The 21,685-nt window shown below is 34.8% G+C and overlaps 1 protein-coding gene across 2 annotated transcripts in view; it reads right to left on the bottom strand.

Moving 5' to 3' along the window:
• Nucleotides 1–21,685, bottom strand: part of LOC123671259 (protein GDAP2 homolog) — a 93,927-nt gene that overhangs the window by 12,562 nt on the left and 59,680 nt on the right. For both annotated transcript variants that reach the window (XM_045605005.1, XM_045605006.1), the window contains exon 7: nt 18,333–18,501. In XM_045605005.1, the coding sequence (XP_045460961.1) occupies nt 18,333–18,501 (169 nt within the window). The remainder of the gene's footprint in view (nt 1–18,332; nt 18,502–21,685) is intronic.

The following is a 21,685-nucleotide window of genomic DNA, read 5'->3' as shown; positions in this document are numbered from 1 at the left end:
TTTAAATCCACAATTTTACTATATCATTATGAATGTATATTATATTGAATGAAATATATTTATTTGAGTATTTCCAAATTAAATATGCGAATTTGAATATTTGGAATCCGATATTTTTCCTAATTGTCGAATTTATAATGAGCAGAATATTTATTATTTTCTGTATCTACCTACTGAAATCCAAGGTTTGGCAACTTTTACTCCCCTAGTGTCATCGGTAGTTTCACGTCGTTTGGCGCGCTTGAAGAATGTTTTCTTAATTTCTGATATATTTAGGTATTTATTTCAATATATTTTGAGTTGATATGAAACGTTGCTTTACTATGGGACATAAGAAGTGCGGTATTTGTGGAGAAACTCCCAAATTGAGTGAAATTGTTTTCATTTCCGCGCACTTTATGTCAACTATGATAGTTTATGTTGGAGACAAAATTTGCTTACTGAAAATGACGTATGCTTCCTCTATCTATGTTTATTACTTTGAGGTGATACATCATAAGATTGGAAAAATTTCAGTGTGGAAGTTTTCAGGAGTGGCATAGCTCATTATGAAAATTCTAAGTTGCCAAAACTTTTTATTCAGATCGGATCGAAAAAATTTTAAAGAAAAACGTGTCATTTCGACTCTATCGTTAAAATAGAAGTAAGAAATTCGGTAGGGGTGTTCGAGTTGGGACACTAAAGGTTTTATAAGCATTTATCTTCTTATTGGGAGAGTTTTTCCCTCGAACGTGTTCAAACAATGGAAGTAATAAACCAATGCGTGGATAACCTACAAATGTCTTGGCCAGAATTCTGTTTCTCTGACATTTCAGAAATTAGCTTCCCTGAAGAATTCGAATTAAACCAATTAAAATCAATAAAATTCACGATGGGAATATTCCAAAAGAGGTAAAAATAGCTTTTCATTCAATTCCAGATACAGGCGCTGAATCAACTGACTCATCAAGTCCAATTATCTGATTCTACGAGCAATTCAAATCGGAAACAGGAAAATTAATAATCTGATTCTGATGCTCTCACCATTATGATAATCTGGGAGATGAATAGTGGATGATTGAAAAACAAAAATAATGGAAGCGTAATAAACTGATTCATCAAATGAATAATTTGATGGTGATTGTTTATTCGATATTGTCGGAAAATTTTATTCCCCAGATAGGTACACCAGATAATAATAATAATTTATTCTGAAAAATCAGTTATAAACATGAATCGCTGAGGTACAAACTAGTATGCGATATACAAAATAAAATACATTTATGAAAATAATATCACGGCTTGTGGAAAATTTTTCAATTCTGGCAAAAGTACTATCCTCGGTAGCTCAATTGGTTGAGAATCGGACTAGTGATTCGAAGTTTGCGGGTTCAAGTCCCGCTTGAGGAGGTACTTTTTTCAGAATTGAAAAATTATCGGCAAGCCGTGATATTATTTTCATACGTTAAACCATTATTTTCATAAAATATATTCATATAGAAACCAAAATAATATACCTGCTTATTCTAAACAAATGAAAAATGAATATCCTATTGGTAAATGAATTGCTACATCGCATTTAAGATGAAATAATTCCAAACAAAAATGAAAACGGGTCCTATGGGCAGACGGATTGTTACACCAATCGAAAATTAGCCAGATCGAACAATTTATTGTGAAATCGAAAATTCTTCAAACCATGAATGAGTTTGGTGCAGAACTTGAATGAAATTTTCGGGGGTAATACCACAAAAGACAAATTTTACCTGGATTTTTCGAATACTTACATTCATTGGCAATTTTGATTTGGTTTGGACTTTTTTTTGTTGTATTTTCTGGAGTCGCTTTTTCAATCTCCCCTTTTCTAGCAAATATTCCTAAGGCTCGACATATTTATTATTTGTTTATTAATTATGTGTTTGACATTCACAATTGTTAAACTGATGATACGCAGAACGCTTGATAAACGAACAATAAATGCTAGTATTGCTACAGAACGTAATTTATCCGATTTTTTTTATCAACTTGCATTTCAATTCCTTCCTATATAGCCGATAGTAAAGTACAATTTTTGTACTCGAAAAATTGGAACTATTATACGTATTACGTATAATAGTTCCAATTTTTCGAGTACAAAAATGTAACTTATGGCAATTCCACTTAAAGTGTAATTGCCTTAAGTTACATCACAAGACCTATGATTTTAATGGAATGAATTATCGAAATATTTCGAGCAACATTTCATTCTGAAATCATTTTACATTGAACTATTTTCTTGAAAGCTAAATGAAGCTAGACATATTTTGATGGTTTAATCTATTTGAAGTCATAGGTCGAGTGATATGCGAATATATTGCCTGAAACAAATAGAGAGTGATGAAATATTGTAGTAATATCATAAGGACATTTGATTTTTCGAAAAAAAAAACGAAAAAACTCGTTGCTTAGTAATATTTAAACAAGAAGCATGACTGTGACAACAGAAAACTGAGTCAAAGACTAGGATTCGTTTTGTTAATATAATTTTACTTTGCATTGTGTTTTTTCGATTTTTTACACAGGAAAAATTAAATCCCGAATAGCATTTGACAAGACCATTTCATGAGACCGTAAAAATTTTTATTTTAAAAGGTATTGTACATTTTGGTGTTAACATCTGTCAAGTTTTGCTGAAAGTTAACTCGAAAAAACTACTGACAGGTGTTGTCATACAGTTATTCCATCTAGAAACCATCTGTTATTCGAAATTGATAGTTTGTGTCCGGTGTACATGACGCTCAACTTCAAACTGAAGTTCACGTCTTTCTCCCCGATGTCGTCTAACCCTTCTTCGGTCATCATGTGCACCCAAGGAGAATCGAGATAGATCATAAAAGACGGCCTGATGCCATTCCACATTCCAATGTTGACATTCTCTGCACCACTGTAATCGTTGCCGGCGATGCTCAACCGTCAGAGGTAACATAAGATGGGGCCGATAATGTTGCAGTCCAAAAGACCTTATCCGGCGGTAAACTGTTCGGACAGTTACAAGATGGCCTTGTTCTCCTAACCACTCAATCAGCCAAAGACCGAGTTGCTGCAAATCGGTCTCTAGTGGCCATAAGTCTTAGACGTCGATCTTGAACTTCATTTGTGCCCCTTCGACGTCCGTTGTCTACTCTTCTTCGATTTTGGGCATTATCAAACCACGCCTGACAACATCTCATAACAGTAGTTGGATTTCTGTTCGTACGGTTAGCGATTTCTAGAAATGACAGCCCCACCTCCCGTAGACCAATAATTCGACCTCTTTCAAATTCACTTAGCTGGCGATAAATTACGCGTACACTGCTCTAGGCATTTTAATAACAACTAAACATAGACTTTGGATGTCCTCGAACGGCTGGTTTGTTGTGAAATTCAAGAAAAATTTCAAAATACGCCTACAATATTTAAGTAACAAAAAATGTTTACATGAAAAAACCTTCACGATTTTTTTCTCCAAATTCAAACATTTACACCTTGCTATAATATCTATTTATTTATTTATTGATCGAAAATACACAATAGAATGATGTGCATCTCACAGAGGCAATCGAGTTTGTGAGCACGATTTAGATCAACCGTATTTGCACAATTCATAGCCAACAAAAACTAAATAAAAACACAGTGAAGCAGAAAAAGTCACAATAATTATTATGTTTCACAAAAAAAATAAATAAATTTAAACAGCTCCTTCTGGGTGTTGCAGTTTCTTTGTTAGTTAGTACATACTGGGTGTTCTGATTTGTTTCCGACAAACTGAAACGGGTGATAGATCACATCATTTTAAGCAAAAAAGTTCCTATGAACACGGGTCCGGAAATGCTTCGTTTTCGAGATACAGGGTGTTAAAGTTGAAAAAATAATTCGCGTTTTCTTAAATATCTTTCGACTGATTCCAAATAATTGCATGAAAGTTGGTACATAGGGTTTTTTGAGGTGAGAAATTCGAATTTGTGGTCGATTTGGTTGTATTTTCTAGAGGGCGCCACTGGCAATCATTTCGTCCCCTTTAAACCGTAGCAACTTTTCTGTGCTACCCTGTACGTCATTCTGGACTAAAAAATCGATTCCCCTGACTTTTCTAGTTAAAAAAGGTATAATTCATTTAAGTTGCTAGGGGCAACCGTTTCAGAGAAAAACGCATTTAAAGCCAAATCCATATTTTTGTAATCTCTAAAACATGTAGAAACAAATTTGTAATAATTTTAAATTGAATATTTTTTAGAAGTAACAATTTAGAACAAAACAAAATAACATAATAATTTTTAAACAAGGTGTTCGAAATGTCCACCGTTCTGTTGAATGCACAAATGACATCTTCGAATGATTGATTGTTTTACATTCAACAATTGTTGCGGCAATAGATTTAAAATGGCTATACACAATGACAGATTTAAAGTGTGTTAGGTTCAGATGTCATTAATTATAATTATAGTTAATTAAGTTAATAGCTTATCAACAAATACAGGAAAATGGTATTGGTTACCAAAGGCCCGAACGAAGCATACAAAGAAGAAATCATCTACAGAGAAATAGGATTTTACAGACCTTCGAAGAAAATAAAAACTCAGTATTCGTAAAGCATCCCAACAACGCAATATTTCAGGAAACAGAATATTCAGAACACTCAAAAACAACAATTACATAGCATACCACTTCTACTTATTAGTGGGCAATAGAAAATCCGCATGCATTTCGCCTTAGAAATTTTCAAGATGAATTTAAATTTAATATTTGAATAGGAATAATTTCATGAAAGGATTTCGAAGCAGTCAAAACATATTAAAGAAAACGCGAATTATTTTTTCAACTTTAACACCCTGTATCTCGGAAACGAAGCATTTCCGGACCCATGTTCATAGGAACTTTTTTGCTTAAAATGATGTGATCTATCACCCATTTCAGTTTGTCGGAAACAAATCAGAACACCCTGTATATTGAAAATTGTCGAGAAACTTCAACAGGAATCAAGGTAGGCCTTTCCAGGAAACGTTCCGAAATTTCGATTTCGTACGATATAAACAATATTTTACGACGTTATAGTCGACGAATTCGCGTGAGAAACACAAGAAGTGCACATGTATAACCTTGCCGCGGCGCAACGGTGTGCTGATTTCGTATGCTAAACAGCACACGCAAACGGGATTAGGATGTCAAGCAAATCTCAAGGAACGAGGTGATTTCAGTGTTGTTTACACTCCAAATGTTTGAGGAGCCGTCCAGTTGTCAGAAGAAGAGACACGAGAGCAATAAATTCATCACCTATTTGTTGTATTGACCTTTTTCATCTGGAGTAAATCATATGACATCTCGATGCAATGGACAAGTTTGGAAAAGTGCAAAGTATGGGCAAAATTTGTTGACTAGTGAGCTAAAATAGCTCTCGTTCCCTATTTAGTTCGTTCCAGAAATTCGTCGCAATGTTAAAATTTTTTTAATTTTGATCCGGAAAAGGTCTCAAATGTTCTCAATTTCCATTCTATATAAACTTTGTTTTCGTGTTATTTTCAAATACTTAATAATTTTAACCAACTACTAGACTTGAAAATCGAGCTCGTGAAAAATTACATACTTGAGCTTGGCTTGACTTGATTTTAGATATTTATTGCTTGACTTGATATCAAGCTACTTGAGTATTCGAGCTTGATCTGCACGCGTCGCACGGCATATATTTCTACAATCTCCTGCGCGTTCAGACTAAATAAGGGGATTCCTTGAGCGCGGACAAACTGAAGCAGTCTCCAGTGTGACTTTATTAGTAAGTATCTTACATTTCTATGGAATCTTTTGGTAGATTTTGGTAGTTTCAGAAAAATCTTTCCGAACTTGGCCAAAATGGCCAAGGAGTTTTTATTGACGCCAGCATCTTCAGCTCCTGTTGAAAGACAATTTTCCAGAGGTGCTCTTACAGTTACAAAAACCCGCATTAGGTTAGGCGACCAATCTATAAGATGCCTCATGTGTCTTTGATCCTGGATGGAAAAGTATGAAATCAAACAAAGCCTGGAGTTTTTTCAATATTATGAAACTTTATTTTGTCATTATTTTTTATTTTGTTATGATTTATTTATGTGTTTCTATTTCAAACAAGTTGATATTCTCTGCCCTCTTATACAATACGTTGAATGAATAAAAGTGAACGGTTTCTTCTCATTTCATCATTTTTTATTGATGTGACACTACACAATAAAACAAGACGTCAAAGAAGTTAAGCACAAGCCAAGCCGAGAATTCCTAATTTCAATACTATAGCTGCTGTCAATATGAAATATTACATTTTGATGTAAAATAACAATTCCAAGCTCCATGCACAATTTAAATTTGATCGCGTAGCCAGAACCAGAGAAAATTCAATAAGAATATCGAAAAGAAATTACCCAATACCACAGAACCGACGCGGTTGATCAATTCAACGGATTTAATATAATCCGTGACAAAAGATCCGATCGAGATTAGAATTTGAGTATATAAATGTCTAAACATAATGAAAAACTATATTTCAAAAATCATTTCCTTCGATAGAACCACTTGAGAGATATAACGGATTTTTTTTTTTAATTTTTAACAGCCTGTATCTTTTCAACAGAGCCGAATCGGAAAAAAATCGTAGAGGAAAAAGTGTTACTTTAGACCTCAGGAATCTACTGTTCAAATATATGTACAAGTTAAAAAAGACTGATCCTGTATATAGGGGGTGTTTTTAAAAACTTATTATTTATATTGCTCCCAATTCCTTTCAGGAAAAAATGATCCGGCACTGAGATATTTCAAATTGAAAATTATTTTTTAATTGCCCTTTCCATGAATCACTCAGTTGTTTGAACCCATATTCAAAATCATTTGTTATTTTCTCCATCAGCCACTATTTTATAGGTAATTAAAAATTATTATGGATGAATTTGTGAACTCCTCCATTTTAAATGGAGTCTAAATATATGACATGAATTTCTGATGTGTCGACAGTTAATCGAGAATGTTTCAAAATTGTATCGATATCGTACTAAAAAAAGCAGTTTCGATTAGAAATAAATTCGAGTTGACAAAGTACACATAGTTATAGGAAGGAAATAGAAGATGAGATAATTACAGAACATTTTTGGAAACTTTCTCGGTTGTGTAACATTTCTACGTTGTATATAATATACAAGCAGAAATTACTCAGGTAAGAATTGAATCTATGAACCTTGATATTTCAGGTTCAATATTAAAAAAATTTCAAGTGTTAATTTTCTCCGTGATAATTGAAAAGAAGGACAATGCATGATAGGAATTCGAGGTTTTGTTGATATATTATACTAAACTTTTGCCATTAGCTAAATTCATTTTTGATGAAGGGTTAGTTAACCTCATACCTATAAGGATTTTTATTCTGACTTTTCTGTTAAACCTCAGAAATTTACTTGTATCACTCTTGAACTATTGAATATACAGGGTGTTTCCTAAACATGCGGCAAAAATTCAGGGGGTTGTTCCTTGGACTATTTTAAGCATGTTTTGTCCTTGGATGATTTTTGAAAAACCTCTTTGTTTCGAAGATACAGGGCGAACAACATTTTTCATATTTTTAAAATCAATAATAGTTTAAATAAAAATGCGTACCGCACTGTGTTTACTAAGTAGGTACAATTTATTTTTAAATTTGTTTAACAACATTCCAATTACTAAAAACGGCCAGTTTTTTCCTATGGGGGCCATCTAAAATCATTAGTTTATACCACTCCAGTAGAAAATGTGGAAGACTTGCGAAATCGGATCATTGCTGGGTGTAACTTAATAAGAAATGATCCTGGTGTTTTTGAAAGGGTTCGGCAGTCAATGAGGAGAAGATTGGATGCTTGATGCTGGCTAGAGGTGGTCATTTTCAACAGTTTTTGTAGGTTGAGTTGAATTTTCATGTAATTTTTCATAATAAAATGTTATTATCTGAAATTTTGTTTCCCCTATATCTTCGAAACAAATAGGTTTTTCAAAAATCATCAAAGGACAAAATATTCTTAGAATAGTCCAAGGAACAACCCCCTGAATTTTTGCCGCATGTTTAGGAAACACCCTGTATAATTCGATAATTGATGACATACAGTCATAAAACATACATGATTTTTTCTGAAGAAATTTCTAGCCTTGATATTTTTCAAGTTTTTGTTGTTTTACAAACCCCGTTTCTTTGCGAGAAGAATAAAAATAATTGATTATATTGTGAATTTTGTAATTTTTTCTATTTGGGTAAAATTAATTAGAGTTACTGGTCAAAACATAACGTGTTCATTGAAAGAAAAAAGTCCTCAATTCTATTACAACGACAGAGATGAAAAGTGTATAGTCATATGTAGAATCATATAAGGCAAGCCTTATAATATGACTCTTTTCTTCATTAGCTACATTTTCAATCAGTGATTGGTAGGCATTGTATCTGGATATTATATACATTTGTAGGTTCAATAAAACGTTTATATTGTAGTCCTTCAATATATGACAGTGATAGAGCCCTTTACATATTCAATGAATATATAAAAAAAATTAAGAAAAGGCCGGCGTCAGGAGTAGGGATTCCTCAAGCCAAGTAGCTGACATTTTAAACAACTACATGACTTGAAAATCAAGCTCGTGAATCAACTCGACTTGACTGGATTTGAGATATTTATTGCTTGACTTGATATCAAGCTACTTGATATTACTTGAGCTTGATATGCACACGTCTCACGGCATATATTTCTGCAATCGTGTGCGAGCTTAGACTAAATAAGTGGATTCCTCGAGCGCCGAGAGACTGAAGAATTTGCCAGTGTGACTTTATTAGTAGTTTTCTCACATTTCTATGGAATCTATTCGTAGAATTTGGTAGTTTCAGAAATATCTTTCCAAACTTGGCCAAAATGGCCAAGGATTTTTTATCAACGCCAGCATCTTCAGGTCCGTTTGAAAGACAATTTTCCAGAGCTGCTCTAACAGTTACAAAAACCCGCAATAGGTTGGACGACAAATCTATAAGATGCCTCATGTGTTTCAGATCCTGGATGGAAAATTATGAGATCAAACAAAGCCTGGAGGTTTCTCAATATTGAGATAATCTAGTTTTTCAATATTTTTTATTTTGTTATTATTTATAGTGATTTAATATTTGTTTCTATTTCAGAAAAGTTGATATTTTTGGTTCTTCTATACAATAAGTTCAATAAATGAAAGTGTTTTTTGTTTCTTCTCATTTCATCATTTTTTTATTTATGTGACACCACAGAATAAAACTGGGAAAATCAAGTAGCTTGATATGATTCAAGTACATACTTGATAAATAAATATTTGACTTGACTTTAGATTGAAAAACTACTACTTGACTTGAGCTTGACTAGAAATCAAGTCAGTTGGTGTGTGAATGTTAGGAAATATGACAGATTACGGAATTTTGAAATAACTTATATCTGACGAAATTGATTTAACATATCAGAATTGAGTAATTTGATAGAATCAGAAAACACAAAACACCCACAAAACAAAAAAGATAACTGAAAACATAGGTTTATAACAGCACTGTTACTGTAATGAATTACGATACTGACATAGAGAAAGGTATTTTAACGTTCTCTAAAATTGAACCATTAAACACAAGCTGAAAATCTGTTCTTCCCGTATTCGTAAATACAGATATTGTGATGAAATGGAAGAGCCAGCCGTTTGGAGAACGAGCGTTTAAAAATCCTGACGCACGGAATACACAATCCAAATCCGCGAATAGAATTCGAACATAACCTATTTTAACGCCGTCGTTATTACTACCAAACGACGGAAATTACGAAAGGAAAAAGCAACTGACACGCTAATCTCGAACATACAATCACCGTAAGTCGGATATAAATAGGGAAATTTTCGATCGGTTCTGCCAATTCGACGCACCTCAAAACCAACACACGAACGAAAAAAATTTTTCGATAAGAGTATTTACTAGGCGTCTAGATCTTTCGAGCGCTTCCTCAATTATGCTTCAGAACTGTATTCAGGTATAAATCATAGAGTGATAATCATAGATAGAGGGAGTATACGCAATTTTTACATGTCCCCAACATAGTTAGATTACGTTGTCGGATTGTGATATATTTTCAAATCCTCAATTTTACTATATCGTTATGAATGTATATTATATTGAATTGAAAATTTAATATATATGTATTTGAGTGCTTCCCGATCGAATATGATAATTTGAATATTTGGAATCCGATATTTTTCCTAATTGTCGAATTTATAATAAGAAGAATATTTATTAATTTCTGTATCTACCTGCTGAAATCCAAGGCTTGGCAACTTTTGCTCTACTAGTGTCATTGGTTGTTTCAAGTCGTTTGACGCGCTTGAAGTTTGTTTTCCGAATTTCTGATATATTCAGGTATTTTTTTCAATATATTTTGGGTTAATATGAAACGTTGATTCACTAAGGAACATAAGAAGTGCGTTCTTTGTGGAGAAACTCACGAATTAGGTGAATTATCGTATCACTGATATGTTTTTTTCATTTCCGCGCGCTTCATATCAAATTTGATAGTTCTTGTTCAAAATTTGCTTACTGAAAATGACATCTGCTCCCTCTCTTTATGAGGTATGAATAGTATATTTTTTTTCAGCAATGGCATGACACAACATTTGACAAATCCTAGATGGCAACTGTATCCACTTAATAACGCAAAAAAAAACAGCAATTTCTGAAGTTTGTAAATGGACATTTTATGATTGTGTTTTTAGTTATTTCATTCCCAAAAAAAATAATTATTATTGTTAAATAAAAGAGAAGGAATTTCTACCCATAAACTAAACAAAAATATTGCTTTAGCTTTCTTTCGATTTAATCTGCATCTGTTAATTAGATTCATGTGTATGAAATTATATGCAATATTGCTATCATAAGAAATTGGATGAATCCTAACTGATCTTCCAATATATGAAGACCGTTTGAAATAGAATGTCGAAATTAATTAAAAAACAAATCCTTGAATTCACTCTGACATTCTATTTCAAACGGTCTTCATATATTGTTTTGACAGTTTGGAAAAGATTTTTTTTGGTTGCTGAGGTCATGCCATTGCTAAATCAAATGGACTATCTGAGATATGATTAAGTATGATGTTATTGAACATTCCAGTTATTATTTTTCAGACACAAACTAAATTTCAACACAACCAAATTTTATATAATTTGGTAATTTTTTTTCGATATTCTGCTTGAATCATCTATTGTTCTGGAGACGTCATTTTCCTGAAATTTGGCACTAAGCTTGAAACTATTGGCGGTACAGAGGAACATGTCAGATTCCTCGGACCATTCTGAGAAAAAAGGGTCGCAAACGTTTTTTTCTCGAGATACAGGGTGTTAATGTTTGATTTTTTCCCATAGCGCCTTCCCTTCACAAGATATCAAACTATTGGGCACAGATATTCCAATTTAAAAATTTTAATATGTGATATGTAAATTTTAAATGCAGATCTACCCGCTTTTTCCCCCCAAAACTTTTTTTTTGGAGGGTCACTTGTAGTTGAGAAAAATGTAAAGAGAAACTTTGAACAAATACGACACTTTTTGATTTCTTGTAGTTTTGTTTTATCTGTCACCGATTTCGAACAATTTTTACGTGTCTACGCTATGCCACAATTAAAAATGAGTATGAATTCGTCATCATCGAGTCAAGCCTTATTGTTGTTAGAGACCATTCCAAGCTACAAATTCGAAAAAGTCCTGAAAATACTCGAAATAGGAACTCCACACGGTCTTCAGTTCACAGACCTGAGACCTCAGAGAAATAGATAGATAGAGGGAGTACATGTCATTTTCAGTAAGCAAATTTTGTCCCCAACATGAACTATCAAATTTGACAGGAAGTCAATTGGCGAGTTCCTCCACAAAGGACGCACTTTTCATGTCCCATAGTGAATCAACGTTTCATATCAACTCAAAATATTTGGAAATAAATAGGTACCTAAATATATCAGAAATTCAGAAACCAATCTTCAAGCGCGCCAAACGACGTGAAACAACCGATGACACTAAGAGAGCAAAAGTTGCCAAACCTTGGATTTCAGCGGGTAAATACAGAAAATAATAAATATTCTGCTTACTCTAAATTCGACAATTAGGAAAAATATCGGATTCCAAATATTCAAATTATCATATTCGATCGGGAAGCACTCAAATACATATATATTAAATTTTCAATTCAATATAATATACATTCATAACGATATAGTAAAATTGAGGATTTGAAAATATATCACAATCCGACAACGTAATCTAACTATGTTGGGGACATGTACAAATTGCGTTTACTCCCTCTATCTACGTTTATTACTCTATGCCTGAAACCAAAGATTATGACGCACGAAATACATAATCGAAATCCAGGAAAAAACTTCAAAAATATAACAGAATTCAACGCCGCCGCAACTTCCAAACGGAAATTAAAAAAGTAAAACACAACTCAAACTTACAATCACCGTCATTGGGTTATTAATAGCAAAATTTCGATCGGTTTCGTCAACGACGCGCCTCAAAAAACACCCCACGCGACCGATCCAAAAAAAGAACCTCACCTCGACTCGTCGTCGCAACAGACGACGTCGGGACCTTCCTCGTCGGCCGCACCGCCTCCCAGACCCAGGTAGCTGGACAGGGTGGTGAAGATGCTCGTGTAATCCGACTTGGGGACCTCCATCCGGAAGAAGACGTCGAGAACTACCGCACCAGAAAGTCTGCTCCCTACGATGGGACCGTCCGCGTGCTAAAACCGACGGAGACTGAGAGCGTCGAGACGCGCGTATCCTCGACCGCGAGCAACAGGGGATACCGCGTGAGAATTGCGAGACCGTTCACTTTCTGCGCTGAATGCTATGGAGGTGATCGCGTTGACTGTTACGGTTTGATGGACGCGGGAACTCGGTGCGTCAAGATGCATAGAATTCATGATGATGATTTATTATTGAGTGTGGTGTACCCCAAGGATTCTTACTTGGTCCATTGATCTTTCTGGCATTAACTCAAAGGAGTTTTTCAGGAAATTAAAAAGCAGAAAAATAAGAAAGCAACCGGTTTCGATTTGATAACTGCAGAAATTCTGAAAAAACTTCCCCAAAAGGCTATATTGTTATCGGAGTACAACTTTGATTTCGCCGTTTTTCGGAATTCGAGTCTTTATTGTGAGAAAGTGGTTATAAATTTATGATTCAAAGTATTGTCCATCGCTGGTTACTACTTTCTCCCATCTTTCGGGCAGCGTAAGAATCTCGCGTTGAGAAAACTGATTATCTTTTGAAGCGATCAACGAGTCGATCCAATTTTTTCCTTCTTCACCGGTGCTGGTCAGCCAAACCGTGTGCAACTGTAAAATCACTTTATCATATCTCTCGTTGTATTCCGGCCGTTTGTCTAGGAATGCTCCGCCCAAACGCATTAATTGCGTTCGATAACGGTCGCCTGTGATTATTTCAGTCGGTTTCAACAACTCATAATACACTTCGCCGAGCTGGTCCCATAAAATACTGAGCATGACCGGGATATACCCATGATTTTTTGTGCTTGGGATTATCGTTATAAACCCATTTTTCTTTTCCAGTCACAATGCAATGCAGAAATCCATTTCGACTTTTCCTTGCAAGCAGCTGTTAACAAGCAAACAAACGCCGTTCAACATATCTCGCTTTCAACCCAATTTCTAATTATTCGAATCATTCCCATGACTTTCAGGCGTTTTGAAATAGCTTGTTGTGTCACTTCTAATGATCCTGTCAATTCTTGTTGCGTTTGACACGAGTCTTGATCAATTAATGTCTCCAATTCGGCATATTCGAAAACCTTCCCTCTTTCGACGCCATGCTGGACTTCGACGTCAAAATCACCGTTCTTGAAGCGTTGAAACCACTCTCGGCACGTTCTTTCACTAATAGCGACCTCACCAACAGGTGTTTACGAGCATTCGATGAACCTCAGCCGCAGATTTCTTCATATCAAAGCAGTATATTGAAACCTTTCGCAAATGACGAGAACTTGGCTCGTAAACTGACATTTTCAATCGAAAATAACTTTATGATGCAGACACAAATCGACTAATTTTTCGATGGCGTTATGTTTACAAATACCTAAGCTTATTGTATGACATCTACGATCTATTTATTTCGACTTCTATTCACAGCTACAAACATCTATTACACAACGACCGGAGCAAAGTTGTACACCTAATACTCAACATTGATGATGAGCCTTTCCTACGTCCCGACCATCTGGAAATATACTGAGATAATAATGATATGCAAGCCAAAGAAACCTGAATACGAAGTGACATAAGCCTTTTACCAATTTTAGGTAAGGTTTGAGAACCTTCTACTCAAGAGATTGAAGAAAGATATAGACCTTAACATAATACTACCTTACCATTAACTTGGATTCAGGTAAAACCATTCGACAAGCCATCAAATACATCGTGTGATAAACACCATACCATCCCAAACGTTCGACAAGGTTTGGCATAATGGCCCACTCTTCAAATTAAAAAATCTTCTTCCTCAATCATACTATTATACTTAATTCTAAAATCATATCTCACCAATCGATATTTTGCTGTGAAACAGGGCGATGTGAACCAACTAAAATAGAAGCAGGAGGACCACAAGGATACGTATACTGGGTCAACTGCTTCATCTCATATATATACATCCGACAATCCAGAGAATCAGAACACTACAATAGCATTTACAGATGAGAAAGCAACACTCACAACCCATGAAAATGCGGCTATAGCTACAAGAACCTCTGAATGAACTAAAGAAATGGTATCGAAAATGGCGTCTAACCATCAATGAAACAAAATCAGCCCAAGTAACATTCACTAATAAACGAAACATATGTCCATCAGTTGAAATAAATGAGAATCAAATCCAGGTTAAAACAGAAACCAAATACCTAGGAATTCACTTAGACCATCGCCTCACCTGGAAACAACACATTCAAGCTAAAACACAAAGGACACAAATAAATATGAAATTCGGGCAAATGTACTGGCTAATAGGCAGAAAATCCAAGCTATCCCTCCAAAACGAGGTACTGATTTACAAAGCAATAATTAAACCAATATTCAATTCAATTTTGGCGATAAGGCAAGTCCTCACATATCCAAATAATACAGCGACTGCAATCCAAAATACTTCGATCGTTAACAGATGCACCATGATACGTTTCCAATTTAATTAATATTAATTAATTAATTAATTAATATTTAACGTTCCCTTCTATAAAATATCTAGGCATCCTGATAGACAATAAGGCAAACCTTACAGCACATTCCCAAATCATAAAGAAAAAGACCATTGCTAGAGCCAAACATTTCAGAAGCCTCACATACAAGGATCAGGGTATAAGTATGAAAAATGAAACCAAAATCTATAAAACTATTTGCAGACCTATAATAGAGTACGGACACCACTTATACTCCAACTGTAAAGATACTGTATTGAGAAATTTGGAAATAGCCGAGAGATCTGCACTTAGAACTGTAACACGTTTGAGGCATCCACTGAATAGGCTTCACAATCCGCCAAACGAGTTGCTGCATCAGAAAACCGAGATTCAGCCAATTAAGGAACGAATAATACATCTTAACCGAAGGTTCTCCAAAAGACTGTCTGAAACCGAAGAAATAAACAACTTATTTCTAAATGAACGAACACACCACAGTACAAGAACATTTTTATCATCAACTATAATCGAAAACTTAAGATACCTCAACACATGAAGACCTACTACCTATTTTACTTTTACAATAATGATGTTGATAAAACTCATAGTATATATATTTTTTTTTAATTGTACATGGCTGAAGGACCTCGGTCGATGGCCTATTGATTCTTATCAATAAAGAACTTGTTGTTGTTGTTGATTCAAAAATCCCCTTTATTAATGATGAAATCAAAAAACGATCAAGCAAATATCAACAAAATTCATTCTCCTCGGAGACCACAGCATAGTGCAATTGGCGCATGAACGAGCGCCCAAGAGCTCCTGACTTCACGTCAGTTCGTTTTATGATATATCATAAGGACTACGGTTACCTGGGCAATAACAAAAAACAATCAACAAATGATCGATTTCGGAAATGGTGATGTATACTTTTGAATGAACCCCAATATGACAAATTAACACATAAGAAAACTGCTACTCACTTCTGTTCATCGTCGTTTGCTTTTCTGAAAATGAGACTGCACAGTGTTCTTGGCGATGGCAGTTTTGCAGCATCGGTAGTACCCATGTCGAAATTATATTGTGCAAGAACAACGAAATTAACGCAAAATCGGGATCATACTACTTACGTAGGTTGACATTATCTGCAGATGGACTTAACGATGACGCAAAAAGTAACATTGACTTTATCTTCCTTGGGATTTGAAATTTCTCATCAGTTAAAATTTTGTTCCAAAGTAATATCCGAAAGCACACAACTGATAAGAGCACTAAAATAATTCTGAGCTTGATTGACATCTTTCAAAAAAATAAATTGAATAGAAAAATCAAAACAATAACGGTTTAAACGCTTTAAGCAATGTTTATTATATTCTGAAAGAATAATTTTTCAGAATCTAAACTTGCTTTCGACTCTTCAATGGTTTGTGGTCATATATGGGATGAAAAAAATTGTTTATCTCAGATTTTCTACTTCTTAACAGGTTCAATAAATTCAAATTTTTTTATTGAGTTGAATAATAATAAGAAAGATCATTTTTAAGAAAAATTTAGAAAACACTTAGTACTACACTATTTCGGAACGAGATTGTGCTTGGATAAATTAGGTAGAGAATATTGTTGAGTACCGTACAATCAATCTTAAACCTTATGATTATAAGGTTTAAGGCATGATTATGCGTCTATTCTTCCATCTAATCATCTTCATCCTAACTTACAAAACAAAATTCTTTACCATGAGCATTTGTTTCGATTATACATGTCAGCTTACGAGCCTAATTCATTCGCAGGAGGTTTTAATTCTCTGTTTTAATATGAATAAATCTGCAGCTGAGGCTCATCGAATGCCCTCGAATAATATATATAGCGAGGCCGTTATATAAGTGGAAGAACGTGCCGATAGTGGTTCCAATGCTTCAACAACGGTGATTTTGATGTCGGAGACCAGCATGGCGGTGGAAGAGTAGAGGTTTTCGAAGATGCAGAGTTGGAGGCATTATTTGATCAAGATTCGTGTCAACGCAAAAAGAATTGGCAGGATAATTGGGAGTGAGGCAACAAGCGATTTTAAAACGCCTGAAAGTCATGGGAATGATTCAGAAAAAAGGAAATTGGCAGCCGTACGAGTTGAAGCCGAGAGATGTTGAACGGCATTTGTTTGCTTGTGAACAGCTGCTTGCAAGACAAAGACGGAAAGGATTTCTGCTTCGCATTGTGACTGGAGATGAAAAGAGGTTCATAACGATCATCTCAAGCGCAGGAAATCATCGAACTCAATTAATGCTTTTGAATCGAGCATTGACAGACAAACGGTTGCAATACAACGAGAGACATGATAAAGTGATTTTACAGCATGACAATGCTATCACTTGTATCACTTTTTTTATTTCAGAAAAAAACGGCGGAAGCAAAGTTCTACTCCTATGCAACTCAAATCCACATCAAAATCATTCTTTGTTGTTATTTTATTGATTACACGGGCTAGCAAAGGTTTTGGTGTCCTCGATTTTTCAACAGTTCTGGGTTAATTTTTGGTGCAGAATCCGATAGACCTCACATTTTGTCAATCAGATTGATTTGGAGCTGTGATTGATTGATTGAAGCATAGTTTCCACTAATTAACTGAACGAGATATATGAGAACACTGGAAATGTTTACGCATGCTGAAGGCTCACCCTTCATCTAAACGTGCAGCATTTTGTGTGGACCCATTGACAGCCCGAACCGAATATCCATATAAAATTTCATGAAAATCGAAAAAGAATTGTGACAGTTAAGGTTGTGCGGGAACACATACAGATAGACTGACAGACCTTCAAGAAAATGTTTAGGATTATCGGAAATACATTTTTCGAGTGCAAATTTATAAAATGAGTCTACAAAATAGTTTCATTTAAGAAATGATTACAAGGCTGACCCTACCTTCGCTAGTCTCGGAAACAAAATCCTCCAAGAACTGGGGAAATCCTTGAACCCGGCAACCTTGGGTGGATTGAAATTTGTGCACCACTATCAATTTTCAGTTTCCTCCAACAGATCGAACGCGAAACCGAAACGTGTGTGGGCGCTTTAGGCGAGACTTCTCGTACAACAAATCGCGACAATTTTCAACGGCTAAAACTCACCGTTCTTGATGCTGGATCTCTTTCACCATGATGTCGGCCAGAGGATCGTTCAGTGGCCGCTCACCAAGAAGACGCTGCTGATCCAAATCTCCCTGCATCTGACTGAATGCATGTTCGATATTGATGGAGGTCTCCAGCTGCGTCGAGATATCAATCGATTCTTCGTCAGCTGAAAAAAATCACATAGCTATGAAAGTGGGACACTGGTTCGATCACTGTTCAAAATAGGTACGGTCGATCTATAATTCATTTCCTTCGGACACGCTAGTTTCCGGTGGAAAACTATACGGTGTGTCCTCTATCTTATACAGGTTTACCTAAGTAGACTTGGCGTTTTTGGGAGGGGTAGTACAGGAAGGCTGAAATTGCGTTTCAGTACCATTGGAACAGTGGACCGTACAACATAGCATGTTTCCGTATGAAGCTTTCGTAATAAGAACCACCTATTGTGATCATTGGAAGGGTGACTTTCCACTGATCATGGGATGATATTTTGTTTTGATGTGGATTAAGATATTTTCCCAGAAGAAATAAATAATGTGCGGTGTTGCCAGACCGATTGAATATTCATTAGAAGTTAGGAATATTACAATAGTTCCTACATTCGTCGAAAGGAAGTAAGGCACAAGTGGTAAAATGATATGTATAATCCGAACAGCCAGAACTCTACAATCCGAACGGAAGAATGAAATTCAGGTTTAATTCCTTTGAGAGTATCAAGAGAAGGACTAGATCAAGGTTAAGATTCAGTGGAATTAGTGAACAAAATAAATCGTACTGTGATCCAATAGATGAAACAGAAAATCAAAAATGGACACGAGGTGATGACGAAAAAAATTGGGACACAGAGTTTAAGGAAGATGATGAGATAATTGCTGATGTCACTGAAGAAAATGAAAGCTCTGACAACGAAAATGGACCTTTTCTGAAAGAGTCCACTAAAGAGGCGATCATATCATTCAATTTATGTCTTTGATGGGCAGAAATACATATATATTTTTATATAAAGAATAACATGTTTTTATAAGAATGAGTTTGCACACTCTAGAAATATCATTCAATATGATTCCATAATCCGAATGATTTGATAAACCGAACTGCCAACTTTCTCTTCGGATTATACATACATTTCTGTACCTATATCTGAAAACAGTATAATTTTCAAATTCTCATATTCATCTTCAATGAAATAATCGAGAATATACGTTTTAATAATCACTGTGCATTCGAAAATATATTATGATCAGAAACCGACAGATAACCATTTTGGGGACACTTGAAAAATTGAGTATACTCCCTCTATCAATGTTTATTACCGTGAGCATAGGAGCAATAGTGATTTTGAAAATATTTGACTTTGAAGATTATCTATATCTCATACAATATATTCCGCTCATAATTCCTCACATTTTCAATTTACGGAATAAATTTAAATATTGGATTAGAATAAACAACATAACAGAAGTAGCATTTTTGATGACTGAGATATCAAGTGAAGAGGGAGGAAATAATAAATCATTATGAGAAATCACAGACTTAAAAAATAGAAGCTGTTCAAATATCAAGGCATTGAATTTTCTGGTACCCCGAATAAATTAGACCAATAAACTGAAAATAGTTTCCTAGATTCATGTCCAATTCAATGGGAATCGATCAAGAGGCGATACCATTTTGAATCATCACAATGTTTATGGTATAGTTAAAGACTACCGCTGATCAAAAAAAAAACCAAATATTTAACTAAATACACTAAAATAATTTACCTTTCCGATCACTGAATTATTGTGAATACTGAAATTTATGTTTTGACTATATTGTTTTCATTTAATATCACTTGCATTAAAATGACTCAACAACTTGAACAAAAAACTCTTTTTCTTCGTCAAGAAATGGAAGTGAATTGAAGAATGCTTATTTAACTGAAACAATGAGCAAATTTCACGTTGCAGCGCAATAAGTATAGTGAATAAAAACCCACTAGTCTGATAAGTTGAATCGATTTATCAAATGGGATTAAGGATGGTATTAATTCAATTTTCGATTGATATTTAATACAATATCCAGCATTGTTTCCAAGATAGAATATGGTATGTAGTGTCTGAGAACAGTTGCCTCGTTGAAAAATTGAAGATGAGAAACAACTCCAATGTAATTCGAAAACCAGTATAAATTAAAGAGTTAATAAATAATGTAGAGGAGTAGAAGTCGATAACCTGGACGCATCCTGAGATCTAAAATAGAATTGAACCAATCATGCGAAAGTGCCGTTCAAAATTTCGAAAAATTTTCGAAAACAACCTGTAACTCGAAAACGAGAGTCCTTTCGAGATTTGAAATATCATTCCTAAACTCACACAAATGTCAACTGTATGTATTTCGAAAACAAGAGTCCTTAGGTGACTTCAAATATCATTCCTAATCTCACACAATTGTCAACTATCTTCATCTTAGCTTTGTTCCAGTGGTCATCAGAAACCTTGTATATCTATATACAGTTCTGTGGACTTTAGGGGCGAAATGGGCGCATGCACCGAGAAGAGCTCAAAAGCTCCCGAATTTTCGTCAGAACCTTCGTCATTTTTGATAGCTCAGCTAAAACACATGGTTTTTTGGACACCAAACTCAATAATAATAGAGTCTTTATTTGGAAATTTCAAGAGCGAAGTCTAGCCAAAACTACTCCACTCAACCAAAAAAAAATGAATAAAAGGAAATACAACATAAATGAATCCAAACAATATACAACGAGAATATTAGCAAAAATGAACATCATTTACAAAATTTTTAACTGGCTCAAAAATAACACTTTCTTCAATTCTCTTCTTAATGAGTTCAAAGAAGCACCCCTTATATGCAATTTGCAACTCATTATGCAATTTCACCGCTTTAAAGGTGAAAGAGCGCTGAGAAATTGCACATTTTCGTGCACGTGGAACTTTGCATATCGCGCTTTAGTAATAACTCTTGTACTCACATGAATATTCGTAAGATTCATTGATCATTTCAAAAAGAGCACCCTACACCAATATAAAAGACATAAAGACATAACCTACACACCAAAAAAGATTCAGATCGGTCGAACAATCGAAATTGAAGGATACGTGTACAGCTTCACTTTCCGCGCTTCTGTTCGCTGATTCTAATCTGTTACAAATAAAGATTCTTATTTACATAAAACGGATAAAAACAATTATTATTAAATAAACACTGTTCATTGTTTTGAGCGATGACTAGTGGCATGGAAAAAATTCGCTGGATTAAAATTGCCGATGTGATATTGAACCGTGAGAAACTTTATGTACAAGACATTTCCATAAATGTGGAACATGCTCCATAAAGGCTGTGCCAATAAA

Source organism: Harmonia axyridis, chromosome 1 (assembly GCF_914767665.1).
Source record: "Harmonia axyridis chromosome 1, icHarAxyr1.1, whole genome shotgun sequence".
Lineage (NCBI taxonomy): Eukaryota > Metazoa > Arthropoda > Insecta > Coleoptera > Coccinellidae > Harmonia > Harmonia axyridis.
This window is presented reverse-complemented; position numbering and strand designations above follow the sequence as displayed.